Source organism: Heterodontus francisci, chromosome 4 (assembly GCF_036365525.1).
Source record: "Heterodontus francisci isolate sHetFra1 chromosome 4, sHetFra1.hap1, whole genome shotgun sequence".
Taxonomy (NCBI): domain Eukaryota; kingdom Metazoa; phylum Chordata; class Chondrichthyes; order Heterodontiformes; family Heterodontidae; genus Heterodontus; species Heterodontus francisci.
Window position 1 is genome coordinate 136,529,644 of NC_090374.1, and position 20,352 is coordinate 136,549,995.

Here is a 20,352-nt window from a genome sequence, read left to right on the forward strand (position 1 = left end):
TTGTTTTACACAGTGACTGGTTGGAGTCAGAAAATCTTTTAAATTATTTTTAAACTAGTTTTCTTTCCCCACTGATTTTAGGCAGCCACGGTGAGAGGCTGTGACCTGCCATGCATAATAAGTAGGACTAGTAATTTGTTATGGTGTGATCTTCAATGATGTATCCTGTGATTTTGCACAATCTGCTATAATGTGTAATTTCCAGTCCTGCTCTCCCCCCGCCCCCCCCCACCATCCTGCCTTGCAACTGTAGATTGAAATTCTACTTTTCTCTCTTTTCCCCCTACTCCATTTTTACTTTATCCCATTGGTGAAATCTTTTTTTAAAATTGGGATGTATAGTGTTTGTTTAAACTGCCTTTAAGTTCTCATTTGATAACTGCTTAGAGATATTTCTGAGAACTGTGATGAGGTGCCGAATAAATGCAGTTCTTTTTCCTTAGCTATGGATGTAATTTAAATTGTAAAATTGTATTGATTAGAATTAATTAACAAAATATAAGCTGTGATTTAAAAAGAAGTGTTGGTAAAAGAAATTCTAAATATATTTTTGTCAAAATAAGGTGTATAATTATTGTGGCTATGTGCCAGATAAAAAAATAATCCCCCAAAAGACTATTAATAAAGGAGGAATAGTATGATTCCATAATGTACTTGCAGCCCCTCCCAGAACTTAACTCGAACCCTAATTTTAATTTAACGTGCTTGACGGACTGAGTGCATTTAAGTTGGACGCCTGATGTAGAAAACATACGAATTAGGAGCAGGAGTAGGCCAATCAGCCCCTCGAGCCTGCTCTGCCATTCAATAAGATCATGGCTGATCTGATTGTAACCTCAAGTCCACAATCCCACCTACCCCCGATAACCTTTCATGCTCTTGCTTTTCAAGAATCTATCTACCTCTGTCTTAAAAATATTCAAAGGCTGTGCTTCCACTGCCTTTTGAGGAAGAGTTCCAAAGACTCATGACCCTCTGAGAGAAATAAATTCTCCTCATCTCAGTCTTAAATGGGCGACCCCTTATTTTTATATAATGACCCCTAGTTCTAGATTCTCCCACAAGAGGAAACATACTTTCCACATTCACCCTGTCAGGATCCCTCAGGATCTTGTATGTTTCAATCAAGTCGCCTCTTATTCGTCTAAACTCTAACGGAAACAAGCCTAGCCTGTCCAACCTTTCTTCATAAGGCAACCCACCCATTCCAGGTATTTGTCTAGTAAACCTTCTCTAGGCTGCTTCCAATGCATTTTCATCCTTCCTTAAATAAGGAGACCAATACTGTACATAGTATTCCAGATGTGGTCTCACCAATGCCCTGTATAACCGAAGCATAACCTCCCTACTTTTATATTCCGTTCCCCTTGCAATAAATGCTAACGTTCTATTAGCTTTCCTAATTACGCGCTGTATCTGCATACAAATTTTCTGCAATTCATGTACTAGGACACCCAGATCCTTCTGCATCTTAGATCACTGCAATCTCTCAACCATTTAGATAATGTGCTTTTTTATTCTTGCCAAAATGGACAGTTTCACATTTTCCCACATGATGCTCCATTTGCCAGATTTTTGCCTACTCACTTAACCTATCTATATCCCTTTGGAGTCTCCTTATGTCCTCTTCACAACTTATTTTCCTACCCATCTTTGTGTCATCAGTAAATTCAGTCCCTTCATCCAAGTCGTTTATATAAATTGTAGAAAGTTCAGGCCCCAGCACTGATCCCTGCGGCACACCACTTGTTGCATCTTGCCACCCAGAAAATGACCCATTTATGCCTACTCTCTGTTTCTTGTTAGCCAATCTTCTGTCAATGCCAATATGTTACTCCCCTACACCATGAGCTTTTATTTTCCACAATAACCTTTGATGTAGCACCTTATCAAATGCCTTCTGGAAATCTAAGTACAGTACATCCACCGGTTCCCCTTTATCCACAGCACATGTTACTTCTTCAGAGAACTCCAATAAATTGGTTAAACATGATTTCCCTTTCACATAAGCATGTTGAATCTGCCTGATTACCTTGAATTTTTCTAACTGCACAGCTATAACGTCTTTAATTACAGCTTCTAACATTTTCCGTTAAGACAGATGTTAAGCTAACTGGCTTGTAGTTTCCTGCTTTCTGTCTCCCTCCCTTTTTGAATAAAGGAGTTACATTGGCTATTTTCCAATTTAGTAGAACCTTCCCTGAATCTAGGGAATTTTGGAAAATTAAAACCAATGAATCAACTATCTCACTCGCCACTTCTTTTAGGACCCTAGGATGAAGTCCATCAGGACCTGGGAACTTATTCAGCACACGGCTCCCAACAATTTGCTCAGTACCACTTCCCTGATGATTGTAATTTTCCTGACTTCCTCCCTCCCTTCCATTTCCTGATTTCCAGCTATTTCTGGGATGTTACTTGTATCCTCTATAGTGAAGACCGATGCAAAATATCTGTTCAATTCCTCTGCCATCTCCTTATTTTCCCTTATTAATTCCCCAGACTCACTTTCTATAGGACCCATGCTCACTTTGTTAACTGTTTTTAAAATATCTATTAAAATTCTTACAATCTGTTTTTATATTTCTAGCTAGCCTGCTCTCATACTCTAATTTTTCCCTCCTTATCACTCTTTTAGTCATTCTTTGCTTTTTTTAAATATTCTGTCCAATCTTCTGACCTTCCACCCATCTTTGCGCAATTATATGCTTTTTCTTTAAGTTTTATAGGATCTTTAACTTTTTTAGTTAACAATGGATGGTGAGTCCTCCCTTTGGAATTTTTATTTCACATTGGAATGTATCTATTCTGTGTTCTCTGAAATATTCCCTTAAATGTCTGCCACTACATCTCTATTGACCTATCCCTTAACCTACTTTGCCAGCTCACCATAGAAAAATTACAGCACATCAAGAGTCCAGTCATCCCATCGTGCCTTTAGCTTTAACTAGCTGTGCTTTTATGCCATCATAATTGCCCTTATTTAAGTTTAAAATACTAGTCTTAGACCCACTCTTCTCTCCCTCAAACTGAATGTAAAATTCACTCATGATCGCTGCTACCTAGGGGCGACTTCACTATGAGGTCACTAATTAATCCTGTCTCGTTGCACAATACCAGGTCTAGTATAGCCTGCTCTCTGGCTCCAGAACATGCTGTTCTAAGAAACGATCCCAAAAACATTCTATGAACTCCTCATCTAGGCTACCTTCCCCATCTGATTTTTCCAGTCTATATGTAGATTGAAATCCCCCATGATTATCGCCGTACCTTTCTAACAAGCTTCCATTATTTTTTTCCTTTATACCCCAACCTACCGTGTGGCTACTGTTAGGGGACCTGTACACCACTACCACAAGTGACTTCTTGCTTTTATCATTTCTCATTTCTACACAAACCTCTTCTACATACTGGTTTCTTGAACTAAGGTCATTCCTCTCTAATGTGCTAACACCATCATTCATTAACAGAGCCACCCCTCCACCTTTTTCTAGATTCCTGTCCTTCCTAAATGTCATGTACCCTTCAATATTCAGGTCCCAGTCTGTCATCCTGCAGCCATGTCTCTGTAATGGCTATCAGATTGTACTTATTTATTTCTATTTGCGCTATCAGTTCATCTATTTTGTTTCGAATGCTGCCTGCATTCAGATACAATGCTTTTAATTTTGTCGTTTTATTATTTTTGTAACCTCTGCTGATTTACTCTTGACCCTTCCTGTCATGGTCTGTTTAGGATTTCCCATATTAATACCTTTGTCTCTTGCCTTGTCTCTACTCTTTGACTTACCACATCTTCCCAAATTTGATCCCTTGCCCCCACTATTTAGTTTAAAACCCTCTCTACTTTCCCAGTTACACAGTTAACTAGAACACTGGTCCCAGCACGAATCAAGTGAAGACCGTCCCAATGGTACAGGCCCCACTTTCCCCAGTGCTGGTGCCAGTGCCCCACGAACTGGAACCCACTTCTACCACACCAATCTTTGAGCCACGCATTGATTTTCCTAATCTTATTTGTCCTATGCTAATTTGCACGTGGCTCAGGTAATAATCCAGAGATTATTACCTTTTGAAGTTCTGCTTATTAATTTGGTGCCTAGCTCCTCATACAGACTATGCAGAACCCCCTTCCTTGTCCTGCCTATGACCTTGGTACCTACATACCATGACGACTGTAAGTTCCTCTCCAGTCCTGAGCAGATGTCCTGAATCCTGGCACCGGGCAGGAAACCCAGCTGTCTGGACTCTCACTCTTTGCTGCAGAGAACAGTGTCAATCCCCCTAACTATACTTTCCCAACTACCACTACTTTTCCTTTTTGCTCCCCCCACTTGAAAGGCTTCCTGTATCATGGTCAGTCTGCTCATCCACCCTGCAGACCTCGCTTTCGTCCACACAGGTTGCAAGCACCTGAGACTTGTTGGACAGTTGCAAAGGCATAGGCTCATCCACTACTGTCTGCTTGGTCCATTTACCTGCCTCACTCAAGGTCATACCCTCTTGTCCCTCACTGGAACATTTTTTTTGTTGTTCTACATGATGTACTTTAACTGTCTGACCATCTGAGATAGGTTCAGTTATTTGAGGGCTAACTTGGGACGGTCTTGTCAGCTCATCTTCAATGTAACAAATTTGATACAGCTGCCAACGTGATTCCTTATCCATTCCATAATGTATCCCTAAAAGCGTGCACTTAACACAATTCAGTAATATACCATAAAAACCCTCAGACATGCTCATTTAACTTCTCCACTTACTCTTCCTTTCTACTCCCTTACCCCAGCTCTCTCCAAAATCAGCAGCCTTGGCCACATTATGGACAGCACCATTTCTGCTCTTGTTCTCCAGGGCCCAGCTAAATTTGAACTTGAAACCTTAAGGCTCATTGTGAAAATGGATGTTGAGCAGACTAAAGGCAAATGTGCTGACCATTCATTCTCTCCTAATTCCATCTCCCCATTTCCCCCCGCCCGCCCCCACCACCCCACCCAAAGGGGCTTCCAGCCTCTCTGCAGTCTCCCAAGGCTTCAATTCCACAGCTCTCCCCTTGGTGCCCACTCCACTGTTACTTGCTCCCTTACTACTTCAGCTTTGTAATTTTGATTCTGATGCCCACAGTTCTGGTCCCATTTATGAGGATTGTTTGAAGAAACTGACATAACTTTAGTTTTAGAGATACAGCACTGAAACAGGCCCTTCGGCCCACCGAGTCTGTGCCGACCATCAACCACCCATTTATACTAATCCTACACTAATCCCATATTCCTACCACATCCCCACCTGTCCCTATATTTCCCTACCACCTACCTATACTAGGGGCAATTTATAATGGCCAATTTACCTACCAACCTGCAAGTCTTTTTTGGCTGTGGGAGGAAACCGGAGCACCCGGAGAAAGCCCACGCAGACACAGGGAGAACTTGCAAACTCCACACAGGCAGTACCCAGAATTGAACCCGGGTCGCTGGAGCTGTGAGGCTGCGGTGCTAACCACTGCGCCACTGAGCTGCCAACTGACTGCTGTAATCACAGAAATACCAGAAGCAAGTGGCAGCAAGCAATTAAATAGGGAAGAGGAAATCTGATAAAAACAGGTGGAAAGAGTAACCCAGACGTAGGAGCAGATTAACAGGAAAGTTAAAGACACAATTAGATTGTAATGGAGAAATGCAAAGAAAAACACAAAAGGAGACAACAACACAGTTCTAGGTGCCTCAAAATCCTCTTGACAAGGCCTGCAAGACTGGTTCCTAAATATTCTGTCCAAAAATTACAAAATGGTTTACAAGTAGAAAGAGTTAGATCTTGGCTTTCCCAAAGTCCACCTCTTATGCTCTAATCTCTGGTGAGTAATTGAATCCTTTGAGATAACTACAAGATCTTGATCAGAAACTGGTGATTTCAGTTATTATGGAATGCATGCAGAACAGTACACTCCAAGCCTTGCTACCCTTGAACAATATGCTTCTAGTGTAACCTGAAGATAATAGTTCAATAATTTTGTCTCCATCTTTGCATTTAGAATCTGATTACAAATTATATTTTGTCTATGCAGGTTATCTGTCCCCTCATCCATCTCCAATGAGTGTCCCAGAGCACGTTCCCAGTCCAATGTCAGCAGGTGGCCCTACTCCTCCTCAGATTCCACCAGCCCAGGTTGCACCAATGTTGCAAGGAGATCCTCAGGTCATGGGTCAGCAGAACAGAGGTCCTTCACCTTTCAATCCAGTTCAGCTTCACCAGTTAAGGGCGCAAATTCTGGCTTATAAAATGCTTGCTAGAGGACAACCGTTACCAGATAACCTGCAGCTTGCTGTTCAGGGAAAGCGGTCACTACCCAGTATGCAACAGCAAGTAGCCCCCATTGCCTACAACAGACCACCCAGTAAGTATGCATTTTGTTATTGCTTTCATATGGGGAAAAATGCTTGATTCTAAATGTATTATCAGATTATTGAGAGCTAAAGCAGTTTTGAATTAGTTTAATTTCAGCATTCAAGCAGTAAAATTGTTTATGAATTGAGTGCTGTTTGCTAGCATTAGGGAAACATTTTGCACTTATCTGCCTTAAAATGTAAAAGTTGAAATTTTGAGTTCCGATGTAATTGAGTTATTCAGGCATTTGATGTTTGGATAGCTACATCATTACCAAGGGAGCTGTTGGAAGCAGTTAGTATTGATTCATTCAAATGCAAATCGGATAGATTTCGTACAAAAATAAAAATTTTGGGATGCAGTATATGAAAAATTTGAGACATGATGCAAGTGTTGCATGCATGGCAGGAAAAAGCTGAGTTTGGGTCTATGATTCCTAAAGTTCGCCACCACTGGAGATTTTATTGTGTCATGTCATTGTATTATGCAATCAAGATGGTTGAATACGAACCAGATGGGCCTTGGGCTTTTCTTGTCTAACAATCCCTATGTTCTTATTAGTTTCAGCTCTCATAATAGGGATAGGTGCAGGTAACGTTTTTATTAAAATAGCTCAGAAGAAAGAGGGGGAGAGAGAGAAAGAAAGGCAAAAGGTAAAATAAGATGGCGAACGGAGAAACAAGTGAAAATAAGGAGAAAGTTGGGGGGGGGGGATGGTGGCGGAGGCTCACAAACTCACAGCAGGGTTGAGTTTCAATACTTAACTTGTAGGGAGCTATGTTGCCTTCCCTTTCATCTGAGCAGGATTCGCTCACAAGGTATAGCTTAAAAATTGGGTCAGGTTTCCTGCCCTTCACTTGACCAGTCTTAGACTTCCTTCTCTGCAGGGAAAGAAAGCCCTTTTCCTCCACCAGAACTCACATTTGCTTGGTGTGGAAGGAGGATTGCAAGAGGTTCTCCTTACATATACTTGCCACCCATTTGTTTTTGTGGATGGCTACGAGGAGGGTGGGGGTTGCTGCTGGGCAGTGCACCGACAAATACCTTTTCCTTCACTAGACCCCAGAGTTGCTTTGAAGGAACTTCCAGCAAATTCTAATTCCAATGACAGCTGCAGGAAGTAATATTTGTTCTGAGAATTCAAAATGATTTCTAATTCAATGCGATCCTGGACATTCTGTTGAAGCGATGGGGAATGAGCAGTATTAGCTCTCCAATGGCAGATGTCTGCTCTTGGCAGCAGTAAGGTGCCGGGGGTGGGTGGGGGGGAGAGGTGCAGTACAGGGGAGGTGGTGTTAGCTGGATATCAGTGGGGGATATGTGGCTTCCATTTGTTGGATTTCACAGAATATCACATGGTCTCAGGTTCCGTTCAGCTTCAATCTCATTGCTACTTACATTTCCTGTTTGCATTTTTCAGTTTCAAGTTGCTACTTCAGTGTGTGCTGGATTTTCAAAGACTGTTTAATGTAATTCACTCAAAACCTGTATACTTAATTTCAACTTTATTTTACAAAAACCACTACCTAATTCAAAACAATTATTGATTGCACTATCTTCTGCTCTATTTAATGGATATAAGTCAGAATCAACATATGGATTACTCAAGATTCCATTTCGGGCTGCTACTTAACATTTGATTAAGTTCCACTTTTCAATTTGTCATGTAATGAACCATCCACGTACTGGTGTAAAACCATTGGAATTATGAGACCACTCTGAATTCTAAAATGTAAAACAGATGCAGCTTGGAAGACTGTTGTTTCTGTATTGCTGTGGCTATGGAAGGGTCACATGCAAAATGTACCTGATTAGGTTAAATAGTGTTAAATTGCTATCTTTTTTTGATATTGCTTAAACCGTTGGAACATTTTAGAGTTTTAAGGGCGGCACAGTGGTGCAGTGGTTAGCACCGCAGCCTCACAGCTCCAGCGACCCGGGTTCAATTCTGGGTACTGCCTGTGTGGAGTTTGCAAGTTCTCCCTGTGTCTGCGTGGGTTTTCTCCGGGTGCTCCGGTTTCCTCCCACAAGCCAAAAGACTTGCAGGTTGATAGGTAAATTGACCATTATAAATTGTCACTAGTGTAGGTAGGTGGTAGTGAAATATAGGGACTGGTGGGAATGTGGGATTAGTGTAGGATTAGTGTAAATGGGTGGTTGATGTTCGGCACAGACTCGGTGGGCTGAAGGGCCTGTTTCAGTGCTGTATCTCTAATCTAATCTAATCTAAAGTGTAACCTTTTGTTCATCCATCTTGGAAGATTAAGGCCCGCAATGCTGCAAATTGTGCACATTTCATTTAAATGAAGAGTTAGAGAGCTTGATTGAATTCACCTAATTTAGTTCTTAATTCCGCAGAACTGAATTTGTCCAAGGGAAAAAAAACTTTGCTTTTTATCAAAGTTTGATGGATCTAACACATTGTAATACACTAAGTAGCTCAAAGCTGTCAAGGTCAAAGAGTTCAGAAACTTGGATGTCATTCTATTACATGTAGAATGACTGCCCTTTTGCTGCAAATATTGGCCTCCTATAAAATGTTCATATTATGTGTGGTTTATTTCTTACTAATTGCATATGAAATACTACAAGTACCAATTATCTGAAATTGATATTTTTAAAAATTTGCTCATGGGATGTGGGTGTCGCTGGCTAAGCCAGCATTTATTGCCCATCCCTAATTGCCCTTGAGAAGGTGGTGGTGAGATGCCTTCTTGAACTGTTGCAGCCCTTGGGGTGTAGGTACACCAACAGTGCTGTTAGGAAGGGAGTTCCAGAATATTGACCCAGCGACAGTGAAGGAATGGCAATATAGTTCCAAGTCAGGATGGTGTGTGGCTTGGAGGGGAACTTGCAGGTGGTGGTGTTCCCATGCATCTGCTGCACTTGTTCTTCTAGATGGTAAAGGTTGCAGGTTTGGAAGGTGCTGTCAAAGGGGCCTTGGTGAGTTGCTGCAGTGCATCTTGTAGATGGTTCACACTGCTGCCACTGTGCGTTGGTGGTGGAGGGAATGAATGTTGAAGGTGATGAATGGGGTGCCAATCAAGCGGGCTGCTTTGTCCTGGATGGTGTCGAGCTTCTTGAGTGTTGTTGGAGCTGCACCCATCCAGGCAAGTGGAGAGTATTCCATCACTCTCCTGACTTGTGCCTTGTAGATGGCGGACAGGCACTGGGGAGATAGCAGGTGAGTTACTCGCCTCAGGAATCCTAGCCTCTGACCTGCTATTGTAGCTATGATATTTACGTGGCTGGTCCAGTTAATTTTCTGGTCAATGGTAACCCCCCGGATGTTGACAGTGGATTCGGCGGTGGTAATGCCATTGAACATCAAGGCGTGATGGTTAGATTCTCTCTTGTTTGAGATGTTCATTGCCTGGCACTTCTGTGGCACAAATGTTACTCACCACTTATCAGCCCAAGCCTGGATGGTGATCAGATTAAAGCCTGGTTCGGGTATAAAATTTAAAACCCGACCGGGGCCTGACCCGACAACAGCCAACCCAAGCCTGATTCCTTTAATTTTTTTAAATGCCCAAACCCGACACATGTACAGATGCCAGTTGTTGTACCTGTGTTCAATTAACATCATAAAGCTTTAAAAAAAAAACAACAAACACTGATTTCAAACAGGCGAAGGCGCTGCAACCCTGTGTACTCGCAGGGAAAAAAAGTATCCACTTCAGGAAATCAGCAATGTAATAAACAAGCTGCTGAACTGTATCAAGTTCCGATGTTATTAACAAAAGAAAATCTCCGCGGAGAACTCAGGTGGGAAGTTTAATCTCCCTATTTCCAGACAATTTTAAATCCTTGGGCCAAGTATAGATTAAAGCAAGAGCTCAGTTGATGTTTCTGTACTTAACTGCAGTATCTGGTATCTTCCCCTGGCTTTACAGTTTCTCCTGGACTTGATAGAATTCAGAGTGTAAGGGGTTGGGTTAATTTCATTCGGGGCTTTATGTTGGAACTTGTAGCTGTTTCTTTCCCCTCCTTTGCCCCCCACTCTTCTCAACTCTGATTTCTGTTTGTCCTGATCTCTGTCCACGTCCGACCCGATCCGAGCCCCAATTTTGGAACTGGGAGACCCCCGACCCAACCCCGACACATGTCGTCTGGTTCGGGTCGGGTAGCCATGCTCGAGTCCAGATCTTGCTGCATCTGGACATGGGCTGCTTCAGTATCTGAGGAGATTGGGACGAAGAGTATTTTCACTTTTTATATTCAAGCATACAAGTATGTCTCGATTGATTTTTGCTGTGGCAATATTGTTAAAATTGAATTGTTTAATTTTCATTGTTTGCAGTGAATATTGAAATCTTTAGCATCTAAAATAAATTCAAAAATAGCTGCAGCTTTCCTCTTGCATCTGATCCAGATTATGGCACTTCTAGAACTTAGCAGGGACAACATGGCATTAGCAACCAGTATTTTATATCACTTACTTGCCTTAAAATGCAGGAGTTAAACTGAGTTGGCTAATCAAACTATTTCAATAAAAGCAAAAAGCAAAAGCAGAGTTCTGGTGAAGGGCCACTGACCTGAAACGTTAACTCTGCTTTTCTCTCCACAGATGCTGCCAGACCTGCTGAGTATTTCCAGCATTTCTTGTTTTTACAAACTATTTGAATAGTTTGATGTTTGGATAACTTAGGTATATTGTATTGAGTGTGGTTATCAGTCAGCACTAAAAGATGGTTAATCTATTCACAGGCTCCCTTTCCTTTGTTTTCAAGCATTGTCTCCATTCAGTTTTCTGGACTAAAACTTTGTGGTTAAGGGCAGTTGTGCTATGGCTATAATGCATTGTAAGGGTCTATTTCATGTTATATGGTGGAACTATTCAGTAAAGTATTACTCGATTAGCGTGTTTTTGAAAAAGCATTTTAGCTTTTATAGAATTGGGGTCTTGATGCATTCAACATTCAAAGTGGATAGCACCAATTCTTGCAGCTGTTTAAAGTATTTTTGTTTCTGCAATTGCTTACAGCCATGATTTCTTGGGAAGGGACACCAAAATGTTGCAAACCTGCAAACACTAATAACAAGATAGAAACTAAATTCAGTTTATTTAATCTTGGATACTGATAGAAGTACTTACTATAAGAAGGCCCACAGATACTGGTAAACTATACATTTGAAGATATTGCCAAGAATCTTTGCACCATTGTGGACCCTGTGAAAGTAAATTTCCTGAGATGGATGAACAATTGCAGGTAATTTTAAGGATAAATTTCTGACTCTTTTTCCTCCATGCCTTAGATAAAATCAAACTAAGTAATTAAGGTACCAGTTCCACAATAAATTTGATCTGAATTTGTGAGCAATTTATCCAGCAACACACATTAATTGACTTTTCTTAATTTATTTTCTACTTTTGTTCATCAATATACTACACATGACCTTTTTCTCCAATTTTAATTTTTTTAACAATTGCATTCCACCAAGAAAAATATCTGCATGCATTCTACAAAATGCAGACACCACGGCAATCCGTCACGCAAATCAGTACCAACTTGCAAAAAAAAACACAACACAAAAATTCATAATCCAACCTTGGCTCCAACACCTTCCATTCTTAAGCAATGTGAACCCTGTCAGATCTCTGAACATCCCAACTCCAGATACATTTCCTGGCAAATAACTGATTAATATTTATTTACAATTCTTGAGCTCTGAAGGTTTTTTTTTAAGCAGAAGAATTCCAAGGACCCACTTTGTAGCTATTTTTTCCTCTTTCCTTCACCATATATCCCTAAAAATTTGTGTACTAAAGTTCGTTAGTGTACCATTTTAACAGGGAGCTCCCAGGAGGGACCATATGCTGATCATCTGCTGTCTGCATAGGCAGGATTTTATGACTATAATCCCCATGAATATCTGCCACAAAGCTACTGTCGACCTAACTCCCACTTTTTTTTTTGTAGGCTATTTTCTCCAGCAACATGTAAATGCCACAGGAAATGTCTTTTTGGGTGATGTGAATTTTGCAAAAACTTGTAGGAGTGAAACAAAGGAAGAGATGATGGGAGAAGTAGTAGGCGGAGGAATTGGTGTGGAACGACCAAACTTCTGCCTTTAATTTTGGCAGTGCGGCAACCAGGGAACATCAAAAGAAGGGACAGGGACAGACAATCTTGCGTTGAGGAGATGGAGTGGAGAAGGGCAGATAAACTCATTTGGGAAATGAAGTACTGACATGATCTGTTGGGAAGGGATATATAGAAGAGAATGTTCCTTTTTGAGCAGGGGTGAGAAAAGAGGAATAGAAATCCTGGTTAGAGTTTAGGATATGTTTGGAAGTGGACCACGTTCAGATGGTGATAGCTTAAATGGGGCAGTGTAGTGAGAAAAGAAAGACTGACTCGCTCACTCACACTCACTCTAGGAAAGCAAAGAGAAGCCCAATGCAAGGGAGGCACATCTCTGGCACTGCAGGAGGTAGCATGAATGGTTGCTGATGGGACTTAGCAGCTCCACATTACAAAACACTGCATCATATATAATATTCTGAAGCTGCACTCCATGTACACTGGATTTGTCTTGTAAACATCAGTCTACTACTATGTAATTAAAAGCATATGGTGCACATGTTTCAGGTGAGTCAAATCCTAATTGTCTAAATTAACTAAGGTTATTGAATCTTAGCTGAACCTTGGATGTATGTTTCCCTGAGGCAACCTGCTGTGTCTCTTTGTGTGTGTGTGTTTTTGGCTACTTGCCAGCACTTTCATTAAGTGTTGTGTTTTTTTTATTTGAAAGTGCTAATAACCATTATTTTTAGATGAAATAAAGTTTCTACCTTTTCATATCAGATATCGATCCAAATTCTAAATCCGGATTTCACAGTATTCTAGTGGCTTAATCAGAAACCTAAAATGTCGTCCTCAAAGAGCTGTATGGCAGTAAGCAGCATTTTCATGTAAAGGCCTGCTCAGGTCAGGAAAAAAAAACCCAACCCGAACCCGACAGAACCACATTGAACCTGAGCCCGACCCGGCCCGAGTCCCTCCATTTTTTTCCCGAACCTGACCGGTCACCAGAATGTTCACTTTACCTACCTTCCGACTCCGAATCTGCAAGAAGCTGCAGCGTGATGGCGTCATAGAGACGTTCACCTGCTCACTGCGCAGACTCAAGTTTCACTCCTTGACCTCTCGGACTCCTAGCTCAGGTAGACATTTCAACTTTTGACACTTATTAAACTCAACTTGCCAGCAGACCCGAGCCCGAAAGCCGGACCCGGAAGAGTGACGCAGCCTGTCTGGTTCGGGTCGAGTAGCGGCCTTTATTTTCATGTGTACTTTATTAATATTGTATGCACATTTGAAAATTGAATTTGCTGCCTTAATTTTTCCTTTACATCCATTTTACCAAAGTGTGTACATGCCTTTCTGAATATGGATATGTGCAATTAAAAATGACATAAAAATACATTTAAATATAATCTTATCTGCCAGCAAGTATGCTTTTGATTTGAGTGCTACAGTTAGTGATGACTATATAGCAGTGATGACAAATATTGATGTGTTTAATTAGATGTGTTTAAACATGCATATTTAAGCTAAGATCAAATATTTTTGATTTAGCTTTTTAGAATTATGAACATGAGATTTATCTAGACATAATTATCACTTTCACGTCTCCATTGAAAGCATGTAATATACCTACATAGTTATGTTTAACTTAAACCTTTAAGTGAGCACCAATGTGAATTAGGTATGGAAATTTCAAGCATAGAAATGGATTATGGCTTGACATTATTATGTTTAAAAGCAAAACTATGACAAAAATGTTTTTAAATTCTGTAGAGTCAAAAGAAACTTGCCAAGTTACATGCTGAATAAGAAATATTAATACTTGATGCAAAGGCCATAAAACTTGTGCTTGAATCATTTGAAAATTAGATATGCTTTACAGTTGTGAATGCTTTCCATGTGTTTACTGTTCCATAGACATATGTTTTACATGTTCTATTTTCTTCCACCTTTTTGTAATTCTTTGGAGTTAGTGTTTTACCCTAAATCATTTGGTCCTAGGTTTGTGACTGAACTCAATTCACACTTGTCTGTTGTCCCTTTTGGTTTTGCTTAAGTTTCCACTCAAACTCATTTGCTATTGCTGAATGTACAATCTTCTATGAACCAGTGCAATCTCAGTGCTTTAGAGCGCAATTTAAAAAAAGTTACATCAAAAAATTCTTTGATATATTTGCAGTTTTATTAATACAGCTGAAAATGGGCTTGTCACAAAAAGTAAGCATTTTTAATCAGTGTCTAGTCTAGCACCTATGAGTAACCAGATTTTAAATAATTGGGAATTGATATAAAAAAAACTATACAGAAACATTTATTAGTTACATTGTACAATTGTCAGTTTGAGTAATTAAAAATTAAGGCTTTTAAAAGGTGCATATTGATATCCTTGTGCCAAAAAAGGCACAGTTAGTAAAAACTTGTGATGGTGATTAATTCAGTCAGTGAGCAGGGACAGGTTCTTAACTTTTGCACTAGCTTAAAAAAACAAACTTAACTTGCACTTAAAATATCTTTGTTTTTTGTGCCAATTCTGGGTGAATTGCCCTAAAAAAAAAACAGCGCAAACTAGTGGAAACTCCAGGTCCATATATCTTTTCACTAGCTGTCCCTCCACTTACTACTGATCATAAGGAAGGCCAGATATGTCTAAGGGGTTATATGGATCCAGGCCAATCAGTGACGAATGAAACTAGACGCAGAGCATTTTCTTCTTCTTCAGTTTATTCTGAGTGCAGCATTACACATCTCTGCCTTCTGTTCACTCAGCCTTTGTGTCCAACAGGCTCTCTTTTTATATTCACTTCATATCCTTAATTGAACAATGCCCTTCAACTGTTTACTTTTAACATAATTAACCATTTACCTTAAACAACATAATTAAACATTAACGTATAGGAAATGTCCACAAGTGTAAAGCATGCTTAATTCTCAAGCATAAGTTTTGTGACCTTTGCACCAAACCTTTTTAGGTTTGTAACTTGTAATTAACTTAGGCATGTAACTTGAAAAGCTTTTTATTCTACATAATTATTGCATCAAGGAAGGGTTTTTAATGCTTTGTAATTATAATGCACCTTGCATTAAAGTGGAAAGCCTCAACCATGAAGTTATGTAATGGTAAATGAGAGATTGCTCTGTTGATTCTATGACCATAACTACAGCTTATGGTCATTTAATGTTTCCAGCAATTTGTTACCAATGTTAGACCAAGCATATTCTTGTTAGGGTTCATATTGCCTCTGCTTTTATTGCCTGGTTTTGGTGTGGGTGATTTGTGAAAGGAGCCTGGGAAATTTAAGTTCTTCATTTGACAATTAAATTGTACCTAGGATTTGAAATTGTTCTGATAAAATATCAAACTATTTTAACCCAAGAGCCTTCTTACATAAACTATCATAAAATTATTATTGTACTGGGCCTTGAGTTGTTGCAGTACAGCATAAACCTGTACATACTGGTGTTAATCCTTAGCTTACCTACATGCTAAACAAGATACAGTGAGAAAGATCTACAGGTTTTTTTAATAGAACTTTTGCCAAAGTTGCTCTGTTGTTGGCAGTTCTATAATGCACAGAGGTAATTTATCTGTGACTCAATGTTTTATTGAATGGAACTATTAGCTCTTTAGGCAAAAAAAAAAAGCTTTCTGTTTAGAAGTAAGATTGGGTAACTTTCTTGAGAAACAAAACCTTTGGTTAACCAATCATGAAGCAGAGATGCTGAATGGTGGTAGAATGTGTCTATAATTTCTTGGCAACGGAAGAATGATGAGAAAAGTTGGAACTTGTACTTGTGTTACTGGCCAATAGTTGAAGGGTTTCTCTTGATGCCATCTGCAAGATAGCACTCATAAGCACTTAATGAGATCTTGAAGCTCAAGTTAGCCTGAACACTAATCTTGTCATTGTTCCAAACCAGTTTCAGGCTAACTTGGTATACAGCTGTTGGTTTATATGCAAGGTGAATGAATAAGGACATATACTATTCATCTACCATAGTCATGAACTTTGTTCATTGGAAGAAGTTAACAGTCCACTGTAAAGCTACCAACCAAACTACTCTTTCATTCTCTCTTAACAGAGCCTCTTGGAACTATTAGGATTATTTTTGCATTGAGGTGTCAGCCTTGGCTCACAAGCCTCCGAGTTAAATGTTTCCCGTTCTGAACTCTACTCTAGAATTTGAGCACATAATCTAGGCTGAATGCTGTGCAGTACTGATGGAGTATTGAATTGTCAAAGGTGTTGTCTTTCACATAAGATGTTAAATTGAAGCTCTCCCCTTCCTGTTGAATGTAAAAAAAACATTAGAATGTCACACTCAAAGAGTAGGGCAGTTCTTCTGGTATCCTGATCAACATTTACCCCTCAACGAACATCACCAAATAAAAAAGATTAACTGTTTATCTTAATGTTTTTTGTGGGATCTAGCTGTGTGCAAATTGGGTGCTGCATTTTGATTTAAAAATCAGTAGTCATTATGCTTCATTTCGTTGGCAGTAAGCTGCTTTGGAATGTTGGTCATGAAGGCTGCTATATAAATGCAAATTTTTTGTTTTAATCTCAAGTTGCTGGTTAATGAACTAAGGGGCCTTCTATATGGTGAAACAGGGCAGGTAGTAAAACATCATCTGATCAAAATGACTGCAGTAAATATGAAATTCTTAAAAGCACAATGATACTTTTAATTGCTGGAGTGACTCCCTCCCCCCTCACCTGCCCTAACACTAATCGGCTTATGAAGAAAGGACATACCTATGATGGGTAATCTAAAATTTAGCAATTTATCCAACAGCAATATTTTTATGAATATTGACAGTGAAACTTCTGTTTTAATTGCCATGGAAATGGTTATGTTTTAAAATGTGTTTACTTCATATTTTACTCCTCCAGTAATGGAATAAGACTTGTTCAATATACATTTCTTAATTTTTAGGTATGGGTATGCATTCAATGGCTGGCCAGGCTGTAGGACCTTCACAAATAATGTCAGGACATGTTCCTAATGTTCCCAAGCCTTGGACAGAAGGTAAGTAAATCTGCCAGACTAATTAATATTTTCATAATACATATCTTTAGGAAGACTGCTATATTGATATATTTAACTATTAAAAATTAACCATTATTTCTTAAACTTATCTGTTGGTTGGTGTCCCATGCATCTCTGCAATTATTGGCTTTAGCAATAAATTGCTATTGGAAAGAAACTGTCATGTCATTAAGATGCAATCAAAGTACAATGCTTATGGATATCCATACTAAATAAATGCATGTGATTGGTTGTATGCTATATTTTAGCTGAAAATAAGTTTTAATTTTATTTTAATTGTATTGAAATAACTAAAGAAATTCTGGCTTGTACCTGTTTCATAGATTAGAATAGATCATAATACATTTCATATTGTTATGACCGAGGTGGGAGGATTGCACTGTCTTTTCTAATCCCACTTCTCCACAGGTCACTATATATATATTTTTTTTATTTTTTTTTTTAAATGTTTACCCAGTTACCAATTCAGTCAATCATAGACTCTACTCTTTATCCCAGAATAAAATACACTAACCAGGTTTTTTTGAATAAACAACATAATTATCAGTATATTATAAAACAAGACTTATCCAGTAACAAAGCAAAGCGTTACCACACAGATTGAAATATGAATGTTCCCTTTTATAATACCCCACACACAAACTCAAACACACACTGAAAAATATAAAGAAATTCTCTCAGCAGAGTTCTGTTACAAAAAAAGACAAAAAAGAATACTTTGGCCAAATACTTGCTAATTATTGAAGAAAAAAGAGAAGATATGGAAGGATGTCAGTTGTCCCTTTTGGCCTGATGTCCAGGTATACGCTGATGGGTCACTGGGATCTTTTCAGAAGCAGTTAGTTCTAGAGATGTCGAGAAATACTCTAGTAGGCTTTGCAGGAGAAATGGGCATCATGGGCTTCCACTATCACACTTTGGTTTTGCAGGGTTTTTCAAAGACAGGAGGAAAGAGGAGCTGACACACTGGACCTTTCAGGGTCTCTTAGAGAGGTGCAGGAAAGATAAGCTGGGTGTTTTTTTTCCTTGGCAGGCTGATTTTCAGCTGCTTTTCAAACACTGTCCACACTCCAAGTGAACCAAAATCTCTGAAGCGAAACCCCATATAGCAGGTCAGAACCTCCTGACCACTATAAATCCTAGCATGTCACTTTTCTGTAAACATTTTCCCCAGGTCACCAAAGGGTTCTGTTTATTTATCATAAGGCATGTGACATCCAGTAAAGGTTGTTTTCAAACACAACATCTCATAGTGTCCTTTCAATGAACTGTCAACAACAAAACAAAGTCCAGCATCTATGAAATCTTCAGCCTTCTAAAATCGAATCCATTTTCACTTTAAGTATGAGACCTCAAAAAAATTAATAAAAAATGGAAGCACTTTCATAATATGCATTGATTTAGTCATGCCAAACCAAGATGCATCCAACTGCTTCTGCTCCCTTCTTACCCCTCTCCATTAGCCATGATGTGCACCTTATATGAACAAAATTGATCTGATAAAATTGCTCAATTTACTGAAAGCAAATCAATCATGGTATATTGTAAAATGCAATGAAGAAAAGTGGAAGCCTGTGATACTGAGTTTCTTGCTGTCCCTGATATCACTTTACATTAATGCTGGCCTAGGTTGGGATAATTTGATATTTTAGTCCACTGATCATTCCTACTTCCAGTAGTATAAAGCATTAAGTAATATAAGAAGGAACTTTCTCCTAATTCTTTGTCCATGCCACCGTCTATTTTCTTTGCGCCTCTACCAGAAGAACCAGTTGAGACAAAGTTTACATGTCTTTTTTTAAGCTGTACAATTTTAATATAAAGCCAACAATTCGTTGTAGTTAATATGGATATTTGATTTTACTATCACATTGTATTTTAAGTAGGATAATCTAATAAACCTTTTTTCATTTACCTTTACTTTTTCAGGTCAAGTTAATGAAATGGGCATTCCTAATACCCCTCAAAAAATGCCTACACAAGCTACTTGTGGAAGACCTTCTCCTGCACCAGCTGTTCAAACGACTCCATCTGGCCCTGGGGCCTCACTGTCGCAACAGCCTGCTGTCCAGCCTTCACCTACCATTCAACTCCATCAGAAACAAAACCGTATAACACCCATCCAGAAACCACAGGGGTTGGATCCTGTTGAAATTCTTCAAGAGCGTGAGTACAGGTGAGTTGAATTATTAATACTAGGATCACTGAGCTGTGATGCCTGGTGAACAGCAATCTGTTCTAAGATTATCTGGTTTAGGTACATGAATCAGCTCTTTTGCAGACTTTTTACTCTTTTTATTTACTTTGAATAGACTTTGAGATTTAGTTTTTCTAACTGTTCAGTGCCCTTCATTAGCAGTTTTGTATTTGCTTTTTTTTTTAAGTTGAATGCCACTGACCTCCCGTGACATACTAGTTTGAAGAAATTCATCAGTGTGAAGAAGCTAAATGAGGTTAATACACACTGTTGAAATAACCAGATTTCCAAAACATTTTGGGTTGCATGAATAGCTCTATTGATTATTCAGCTTTCATAATGTTGATTTCTTTAATGCTTCCTAAGTCAGTTTCTCTTAAACTGTTCTTGCCAGTCATGGCTAAAACAAATTTCAAAAGTCAAAATTCAGCAATTTTTAAGAAGTGTTAATTAATTGTGGCACATCCATGCTAAGGTAAAGGTTTACAAGACTGGTACCAGAGCTGAGAGATTACAGCTTTTGGGAAGGATTGAAGGTTGAACTTTTTTTTTCTTTAGAAAAGAGATTTAGAGGTGACCTGATAGAGATCTTGAAAATTATGGATGTGTTGGACAGCATAGAAGTGGAGAGAATATTTTTGCTTGTGGGAGAATCCAAAACTATGGGCCATAAACACAAAATAATAATAAAAT

General features: G+C 39.2%; 1 protein-coding gene across 6 annotated transcripts in view; it reads left to right on the forward strand.

Moving 5' to 3' along the window:
* smarca2 (SWI/SNF related, matrix associated, actin dependent regulator of chromatin, subfamily a, member 2) overlaps positions 1-20,352 on the forward strand; it is a 211,363-nt gene that overhangs the window by 35,444 nt on the left and 155,567 nt on the right. For all 6 annotated transcript variants that reach the window (XM_068030208.1, XM_068030207.1, XM_068030205.1 and 3 more), the window contains 3 exons: positions 6,059-6,388; positions 17,349-17,441; positions 19,392-19,638. In XM_068030208.1, the coding sequence (XP_067886309.1) occupies positions 6,059-6,388; positions 17,349-17,441; positions 19,392-19,638 (670 nt within the window). The remainder of the gene's footprint in view (positions 1-6,058; positions 6,389-17,348; positions 17,442-19,391; positions 19,639-20,352) is intronic.